The sequence below is a fragment of the Heloderma suspectum genome, chromosome Z, assembly GCF_057233095.1.
Source record: "Heloderma suspectum isolate Gila_16-S chromosome Z, 16-S_ref, whole genome shotgun sequence".
Lineage (NCBI taxonomy): Eukaryota > Metazoa > Chordata > Lepidosauria > Squamata > Helodermatidae > Heloderma > Heloderma suspectum.
The window spans coordinates 8,787,540-8,797,467 of NC_139476.1; the positions used below are offsets into that span (position 1 = coordinate 8,787,540).

Here is a 9,928-nt window from a genome sequence, read left to right on the forward strand (position 1 = left end):
TCTCCATGTCCCATCACCTCCTGATCCATAGCTGAGCAACACCTGCTCTCCCTGCCTTCTTTTGGCTTTGCTCTGTCATTGAGGATTCCGCTCCCCTTACCCCTGATAACCGATAGCAAAAATCCTTACCCTGATTTTACCCTGATTGACCGATAGCAAAAATCGGTCCCCCTTGCTCACTTAGTTTTCACCTCTGCACACTGCACAGCTACTGTGAGCCCACTACCACTTGCTTCTCTCCCTCCTCTTCCATCTGGGACAGCCTTCAGTAGTAGAAGTGCAATCCTTTAATTTTGTTCTCTCCCCTTTCTGGAAAAGCTCTGATCTCATCTCTGTTTCTCCTTTCAGCAAGGGCAGTCACCTACCTAGATCAGGGGCAGGCATTCTGCAGCCCTAGGGACTAATTTCTAAAGACCTCTGCAAGCAAGCAGTTCCGACCTCTGGCAGGAGTGATTTGTTCCTTCCTTGGCAACCTGATGGCTTTGGAGAAAGAGGTGGCAGGGAGGAAGCAGGAGAGGGAGAGAGAAAACGGGGTGGTAAAAAGCAAGAGAGAAAAGGGAATAGCAGAAAGAGAGAAAACCAGATAGTAGAGAGAAAAGGTGTGGGCCAGCATGTGTGCCCCCAACAGATTATGCACAAGGGAATGAAGCCATTGATAGAAAAAAAGGTTCCTCACCCCTGATCTAGTCCAAAGTTCCTTAATATACCCATGCTGTATCCTGTGTTTTTGATAGTTTCTAAGCCACCTCTACCACCTGGTAGCAGTCTGGACTCCAACAGGAATAAAGCCCCGAAATAAGTTCCACTTCACCCAGAGGAATCCTACCCCCAGCAAGTCATTCTTGTTCTTAATGGGCTTATTTCCTGGACATGAAAAAAATATGTTTCAGAGGTGTGTCCCAAGCAAGTGTCGTTACAAGGCTGTTGTAAAATTTCTGTATGTGAAACGCTTTGAACACAGAAAACAATATATAATATTGGGGTTGTAATTCGATCACTATTAGATGGTCTCCTTCAACTTGAGCTGGTATTTCATCACCCCTCTTTCTCCTCTCTCCCCCAGTGGTGGCCGCCAATGATCTGAAGTGGCAAACCTCCGGCATCTTCCGGCCTTTCATCGAAGTCAACATTATTGGGCCACACCTCAGCGACAAGAAGAGGAAGTTTGCCACCAAGTCCAAGAACAATAGCTGGTGCCCCAAATACAATGAGAGCGTCCAGTTGTGAGTGGCTCCGTTTCTCCTTTCTCCGCCTTGGACTGAGGCAGGGCTGTATCATTTCGTGATTCCAAAGTGCGGAATTTGGTCCATTTCAACGTGAAGGGGGGAAATTAAAAAGGTAGCACCATCTTGTGGAGGAATTGCATTCCCTAGCAGCTACAGGTTAAGTGCTGGGAAGGTGCAGTTATGGGCTGAGTCCAAAGAACACATTATGAGGTATGAGCTAGGAAGTTGCAATTGCAGGCTGGGTGTGGGGAAGGTGTGATTGCTGCCTGCAAAGATGCAGCTGTGAGCTGCGAGCTGGAAAGTTGGAGTTACAGGCTGGGAATTTCTAAAATACTCAGTCCCACTGACAAATCATTACGCAACAATCCTGACCGATTTACTGACAATCTGTCTGAAGAAGGAACAGCGAGCCAGCAGTCGGAACAATAACATATGTCCGTTCCTGTCCTTTAGTCATGCAAAAGCATGACCAAGAAATCATTCCCAGTGTGAGGCCAGGCACGTCTCTTAAGATGGGGCAGTTCTTGGTGGCTCTCCGTGAGCAACATGGGAGAAAGTAAATGGGCAGCAATCTGGCAAACAACTACCACAGACATCAAGGTCAAGGGAGCAAATTAGCCCCTATAGCTGGGCTATAGTTTTATAAGTTTTAATAAATGTACTTTAGAGAGAGAGTGTGTGTATGTGTTTCTGAGTGACCCCTTTCCACTTCCTTTCCCTCCCCACTTCCGCAGCACGCTGAGCACTGAGACAGGGCCGGAGTGCTATGAGCTGCAGGTATGCGTGAAAGACTACTGCTTCGCCCGGGAGGACCGTACGGTGGGCATCGCCATCCTGCAGCTTAAGGACATCATGCAGCGGGGGAGCTGTGCCTGCTGGCTGCCGCTGGGCCGGCGCATCCACATGGATGACACGGGCCTCACGGTGCTGCGCATCCTCTCGCAGCGGAATAACGATGAGGTGGCCAAGGAGTTTGTCAAGCTGAAGTCGGACACACGCTCAGTGGAGGAGGGAAGCAGCAGCTAAGGCCCTTCTGTCCTGTCTCCCTCCCACGATCTGCTAGAATTGCCATCCCTTCCCATCCTAGTACTTCCCCTCTTTTATACAGCCATGTCAAAGCCATAGTTTTCAAATTTGTCCTTTCTCCACCCCCCACCCCATTCCTCACCCCTTACTTTGGAAGCTTTGCTCCCACTGCCAAGAAACACCCACATGCCCTTCCAAACACATTCACATTGCCAAATCCCCCCCATATAAGCCACCATGGGGCAGGTGTCTGTGGGGAGGGGGGGGAGGAGATGCTTCTAGAGATACTGACAATGGTCAAAGATGGTACCATCTATACCTCAGCACAAACACCCCACCATCACCTGTTTCCTAGGCACATTTCTTGTTGAGGCACATCAGAAGTTCCCTAAACACCAGGTCAGACTATTTGTCCTTCTAGCCCAGTATTCCCTGCTCCAATTGGCAGTAACTCTCTTAACTGCAAACACCAGGGATTGAACCTACAACTGTCTGCATCCAATAGTCCCTGGCCAAGTAAAAATAGGGCTAGACCCCCAATCTGCAGTGCTGGAAAAGAAGCAGGCCTCTGACCCCCCTCTACCTCCAATGAATCCTGGGAATTACAGTTTGCTGGGATGGTCCACTAGAAATGGCAACTCTCTGGTGGAACACCCTCAGCCAAAGTGTAAGAGAAAATTACTCAGACTAATTTAAATCTATAGCAAAGATCTGCCCTCTCTCCAGAACCTTCCCATGTTCACTTCCAAACAGCGTAAACCCAGTTTTGGAACTGCTCTTTGAGAGCTCTTCCTTATATCCTTTCCCAAGATACATTAGTCAGAACTGTCTCCTTTCTGCCCTCTCTCATGTCTCTACACACCATGCCCTTTAAATAATAATAATATCTATTTCCATATGATTTGCCTGGGACCAAAGTGTCAGAATTTGAGTTGAATGTTTACACACACATGCACAATCCACTGAACTTTTATAAACTGTATTGACTGGAAAATTAGGACAAAAACAATTGCGGGGGGGGGGGGGAGATATCTTCTCAGAGATTAAGGTGCTTCCAGACAGAGGCCTCGTAGTGTTACCAATCTTACTCTTCTTAACAGATTTTCTGTGGGGAAACCATGGGAGGGTTACAAATGGAAGATGACAACGTCTCCTGACCTGTCAAATTCTGTGAATGTGACAGGGTGATTGCACAATAAAAGCCCCATCTTGGAGCATCCCGAGACAGCGTTGGGATTTACAGCATAGATTTCCATTCCTATCCCCACTTCCCAACCCACTTTTGCACAAACAGACCTCACACCATCCCTTATCTACAGGGTATGATGAGAAGAAGCCCTGTAGATGGCATCCCCCCACCCCACCCTACCCTACCCTACCCTACCCCACCCCACCCCACCCTGTCCAACTGCCCCCGTAAACTGGTCCTCTCAATAATTTCTGTTTGGCATGTGGTTGAAACAAACAAAATGGAGCTTAAATAAATAAATAAATTGAAACCTAAGTCTACTCGTGCAGCACACGTTTTGGGATATGTTTTCATGTCGTCTGTTCTATACATACATACCTGAAGTGAATTGAGCAATGGTTAAACTAACAATGGATGCATGATATTGAGATGTTTTGCACTATTTTGAAATTTTGGGGCTCTATACAAATATTTTATTAACTGACATTAAAAAAAATGGGAAAAGGATGCCTCTGCTTCTGCTTATGTTTTACCTCTAACCACCCTCCAAACCTATATTTTATTACAGTTTTGTGCTACAAATCCTTTGTTGTTGTTCTCATGCCACTCCAAGTGTGTCCCACCTGCATGCAACAACTTTTTGGTCAAGGTCAAAAGGAGCAGTTTGAGAAGAAATTTTATTTGTAGGTATGGATCTCTAGGGGCACATCAGTTAAAAAATAAAATTACTAACAATGTTCACAGTCACTAATAGTCAGGAACTAAAAACTCCTACTTCCGCCCTATGCACCCATTACGCCCACCCCAGGTGAAAAATGGGAAGAAAATTCTGAAGGCTGGAACTGTTGGAAAATCTGGTGTGACTTACAGCAGAGTTGCCTTACGTAGAGAAAGCCTGGCAACACAGCATTTAGTATTAGAGGCAATAAACACATTACAGCCAGTTTAGAAGAAGTTCAAATCAACTTTATTAGTGCTTTTACACACCTCGTCAGAAAAGGCTATCTAACATTGTGTAAGCACAAGCATCCACTAAAGAGGTTGGACTCGATGGTCTTGTAGGCCCCTTGCAACCCTACTATCCTATGATTCTACGATTCTATGAAAGCTGGGCGCCTGAGCGTGAGTAAGCGAAGGCATGAGATATGGTTACATGCTTCCTCTCAGGGAGAGAGCCACATGGCGCTTGTTACAGAGGGAAGGGGAAGGGAGCGGGAGAAAAGAACGGATCAGATAACAAGGGGGATGAACAAGAGAAGTGACTGTTGATGCAACATATTCTCTATCACCCCCTAGTGTCTGGAAGCATGCGGAGTTGTTCATATTATCCAACATTCCCCTTCACGGTTCTGCATGCTCCAGAGTCTATGAGACCTAGTTTCTCTTGCAGACTAATCTTTGGTTAATGGCTTGGTAAGTATATCTGTGGTCATGTTCCCTGTACGACAATAGCATAACTCAACAAGTCCCTGTTCTGGAAGCTCCCAGAGAGCCAGCAGATGAAACAGAGGAGCCAGAGGTTGTTGTGGAAGTAGACGATATTCCTGAATCCAATCCCAGGTGCTTGTCACAATCCAACAAAGGTGTTCCAGCCAAACGACTCATCTACCTCGCAAGGTTGTTGTTACCGCAAGAACCTACATCATGGAAAGACATAGAGATGTCCTCAGCAAAAGCAAGCAAATGGAAAAGAGCAGGACATAATGAATTAGAGGCACTACACAAAAACAAAATGTAGATTCCTACAAAACTGCCAGTAGGCAAAAAGGCTGTAAGTGGGTTTTCACAGCCAAGAAAGGTGCAGAAAGGGAGATACAACAATACTAGCCCAGGCACTTTGCGTGGTGAAAAGAAAGTTCGATGCTGTAAAGAACAATATTGTTTAGGAACCTGGAATGTAAGATCAATGAATCAAGGTAAGCTGGAGGTGGTCAAACATGAGATGGCAAGATTGAACATCGACATCTTGGGAATCAGCGAACTCAAATGGACAAGCATGGGCGAATTTAATTCAGGTGACCATTATATCAACTACAGTGGGCAAGAATCCCTTAGAAGAAATGGAGTAGCACTCATAGTCAACAAAAGGGTGGGGAAAGCAGTACTGGAGTACAATCTCAAAAATGACAGAATGATCTCAGTACGAATCCAAGGCAAACCATTCAACAACACAGTAATTCAAGTCTATGCCCCAACCACTGAGGCCGAAGAAGCTGAGGTTAATCGGTTCTATGAAGACCTACAACACCTCCTAGAACTAACACCAAAAAAAGATGTCCTCTTCATCCTAAGGGATTGGAATGCTAAAGTAGGAAGCCAAGCAATCACCAGGATAGCAGGCAAGCATGGCCTTGGTGTACAAAATGAAGCAGGACAAAGGCTAATAGAGTTTTGCCAAGAGAACACGCTGATCATAGCAAACACTTTTTTCCAACAGCACAAGAGCCAACTCTACACATGGACATCACCAGATGGTCAATATCAAAATCAGATTGATTATGTACTTTGCAGCCAAAGATGGAGAAGCTCTATACAGTCAGTAAAAACAAGACCTGGAGCTAACTGTGGCTCAAATCATGAGCTGCTTCTTGCAAAATTTCGGCTTAAATTGAAGAACATAGGGAAAACCACTAAACCATTCAGGTATGACCTAAATCATATCCCTGATGAATATACAGTGGAGGTAAGAAATAGATCTCAGGGATTAGACCTGATAGACAGAGTGCCTGAGAAACTATGGACAGAGGTCCGTAACATTGTTCAGGAGGCAGCAACGAAATCCATCCCAAAGAAAAAGAAATGCAAGAAAGCCAAGTGGCTGTCTGATGAGGCTTTACAAGTCACTGAGGAAAGAAGGGAAGCGAAAAGCAAGGGAGAAAGGGGAAGATATACCCAACTGAATGCAGAGTTCCAGAGAATAGCAAGGAGAGACAAGAAGGCCTTTTTAAATGAACAATGCAAAGAAATCGAGGAAAACAATAGAATGGGGATGACTAGAAATCTCTTCAAGAAAATCGGAGATATCGAGGGAACGTTTTGTGCAAAGATGGGCATGATAAAGGACAAAAGAAGGCAGGGACCTAACAGAAGCAGATGAGATTAAGAAGAGGTGGAAAGAATACACAGAAGAACTATACAGGAAAGATCTGAATGTCCCTGATAGCCATGATAGTGCGGTTACTGAACCTGAGCCGGACATCCTAGAGAGTGACGTCAAGTGGGCCTTAAGAAGCATTACTTACAACAAAGCTAGCGGAGATGACAGTATTCCAGCTGAGCTAGTTAAGATCCTAAAAGATGATGCTGTTAAAGTGCTGCACTCTATATGCCAACAAATTTGGAACACTCAACAGTGGCCACAAGACTGGAAAAGGTCAGTTTACATTCCAATTCCAAAGAAGGGCAATGCCAAAGAGTGTTCAAACTACCGTACAATTGCACTCATTTCACATGCCAGCAAGGTTACGCTCAAAATCCTACAAGCTAGGCTTCAGCAGTATGTGAACCGAGAACTACCAGAAGTACAAGCTGGGTTTCGAAGAGGCAGAGGAACTAGAGATCAAATCGTCAACATTCGCTGGATCGTGGAGAAAGCAAGAGAATTCCAGAAAAACGTCTATTTCTGCTTCCTTGACTATGCTAAAGCCTTTGATTATGTGGATCACAACAAACTGTGGCAAATTCTTAAAGTGATGGGAGTACCAGACCACCTTACCTGTCTCCTGAGAAACCTGTACGAGGTCAAGAAGCAACAGTAAGAACCAGACATGGAACAACCGATTGGTTCAAAATTGGGAAAGGAGTACAACAAGGCTTGTATTGTCGCCCTGCTTATTTAATTTATATGCAGAGTACATCATGAGAAACGCCGGGTTGGATGAATCACAGGTCGGAATTAAGATTGCCGAGAGAATTCTCAACAACCTCAGATACGCAGATGATACGACCCTAATGGCAGAAAGCGAAGAGGATCTAAAGAGCTTCTTGTTGAGGGTGAAAGAGGAGAGTGCAAAAGCTGGTTTGAAACTCAACATTAAAAAAACTAAAATCATGGCATCTGGCCCCATCACTTCCTGGCATATAGAAGGGGAAGAAATGAAAGCAGTGACAGATTTTATTTTCTTGGGCTCCAAGATCACCGCAGACGGTGACTGTAGCCATGAAATTAAAAGACGCTTGCTCCTTGGGCTAGCAAACCTAGACGGCATAGTAAGAAGCAGAGACAGCACCTTGCCGACAAAGGTTTGTATAATCAAAGCTATGGTTTTCCCAGTAGCAACATATGGCTGTGAGAGCTGGACTATAAGGAAGGCTGAGCACCGAAGAATCGATGCTTTCGAACTGTGGTGGTGGTGAAGACTCTTACGAGTCCCCTGGACTGCAAGGAGGTCAAATCAGTCAATCCTAAAGGAAATCAACCCTGAGTGCTCATTGGAAGGACAGATACTGAAGCTCAAATACTTTGGCCACCTAATGCGAAGAGAAAAGTAACTGGAAAAGACCCTGATGCTGGGAAAGACTGAAGGCAAAAGGAGAAGGGGACAGGAGAGGATGAGATGGCTGGACAGCATCACCGATGCAATGAATATGGACTTGAGCACACTCCAGGAGAGAGCGCAGGACAGGAAGGCTTGGCGTGCTGTGGTTCATGGGGTCACGAAGAGTCGGACACGACTAAACAACAACAACTCCCCAAAATATGGTGAAGAAGACTATGATGAGACTTTTGCATCAGTTGTGAAACATGCTGCAATAGGAGTGTTCTTGAGCCTAGCAACTTCAAGAAACATGCACGTAGAACACATCGATGTAAAGACTGTGCCTCGTTATGTGCTGGCACATACCACACCACTTTGCAACAAGGTTTATATTACACTGGCATAATCCAAAAACTATTTTGCAAGGCAGAAGATCAGAAGATGTTTACATAGTCAGAGAGGTGGCAAATGACTTTGTGCCTGACAGCCAGAACACTGGAGGGAGGAGAGGGGAAAGGAAACTAAAGCCTTGATGTAAGCCATACTCAGAAGTAAGCCTTATGCCTCTGGAAATAGAAATGAGAGGCTGGAACTACAGCTGCTATGAACTATAATCCTATGCGGGTTACTCAGAAGTAAGCCGTACTGACAGGGCTGGACAAGTTCCCGGAGCCACTTACCACCCCATATTTTCTTATTAAATGTATGCTGAATTTTGTTTAATGGTATACTTTATATAGGCCGTGGTGGCTTAGCGGTTAAGACGCTGAACTGCAGACTGGAAGGTCGGCAGGTCAGCAGTTCGAGACCCGAGTGCCGCGTGACGGAGTGAGCTCCCGTCTTCAGTCCCAGCTCCTGCCAACCCAGCAGTTCGAAAGCAAGAAATTGCAAGTAGATAAATAGGTACCGCCTCGGCGGGAAAGGTAACAGCGTTCCGTGCACCTCGGTGTTCAGTCATGCTGGCCACATGACCATGGAAGCGTCTTCGGACAGCGCTGGCTCTTCGGCTTAGAAACGGGGATGAGCACCGCACCCTAGAGTCAGACACGACTGGTTGGGGACACCTTTACCTTTAATATATCATATGTCATATATATATGATATATGGTGTGTGTGTGTGTGTGTGTATATATATATAATATGGTATATATCATATACTAGGGGCTGCGGTGGCTTAGTGGTTAAGACGCTGAACTGCAGACTGGAAGGTCGGCAGGACAGCAGTTTGAGACCCGAGTGCTGCGTGACGGAGGGAGCTCCGTCTTCAGTCCCAGCTCCTGCCAACCTAGCAGTTCGAAAGCAAGAAATTGCAAGTAGATAAATAGGCACCACCTCGGCGGGAAAGGTAACAGCGTTCCGTGCACCTCGGTGTCCAGTCATGCCGGCCACATGACCACGGAAGCGTCTTCGGACAGCGCTGGCTCTTCGGCTTAGAAACGGGGATGAGCGCCGCACCCTAGAGTCGGACAGGACTGGCTGGGGACACCTTTACCTTTTACCTTTTATACTTTATACACTTTAAGCAGTATAAAACAATAAATAATTTAAACAGCTAACGGCATATTAAACCATGAAGCAAGCTAATGCCAATTAGAAAATCTAAAACAATAACACAGTTAAAACAGTATGCAGCTTTAGGGAATTCTATTAGCCCTCAAAGGCTTTGGCGGCAAGCTGCGTTTTACCGTGGCACCGAAATAAAATCAGCATCTTGCTCTCTGTTTTATTTAATTACTTTTATTTATTAAAATTATTAATCGCCCATCTGGCTGGTCACCCAGCCACTCTGGGCGATGTACAGAGTGTATAATCAAACAGATTAAAACAATAAAATTCTACAGTAAAACCATCTTATTTCTAAAACTACCCTAACCCACCCCAAATGCCTGCCTGAACAACCACGTTTTTAATGCGTGGCGGAAGCTCATTAAAGAGTGGGCATGGCAGAGTTCCCTAGGGAGGAAGTTCCACAGAAAGGGGCCACCACGGAGAAGGCCCTCGTCTTTCGT

General features: G+C 45.5%; 1 protein-coding gene across 1 annotated transcript in view; it reads left to right on the forward strand.

Moving 5' to 3' along the window:
• UNC13A (unc-13 homolog A) overlaps window positions 1-2,252 on the forward strand; it is a 189,837-nt gene extending 187,585 nt beyond the window's left edge. The window contains exons 43-44 of the mRNA XM_084825659.1: window positions 1,064-1,223; window positions 1,961-2,252. Of these exons, the coding sequence (XP_084681785.1) occupies window positions 1,064-1,223; window positions 1,961-2,252 (452 nt within the window). The remainder of the gene's footprint in view (window positions 1-1,063; window positions 1,224-1,960) is intronic.
• Window positions 2,253-9,928: the final 7,676 nt, after the last annotated feature.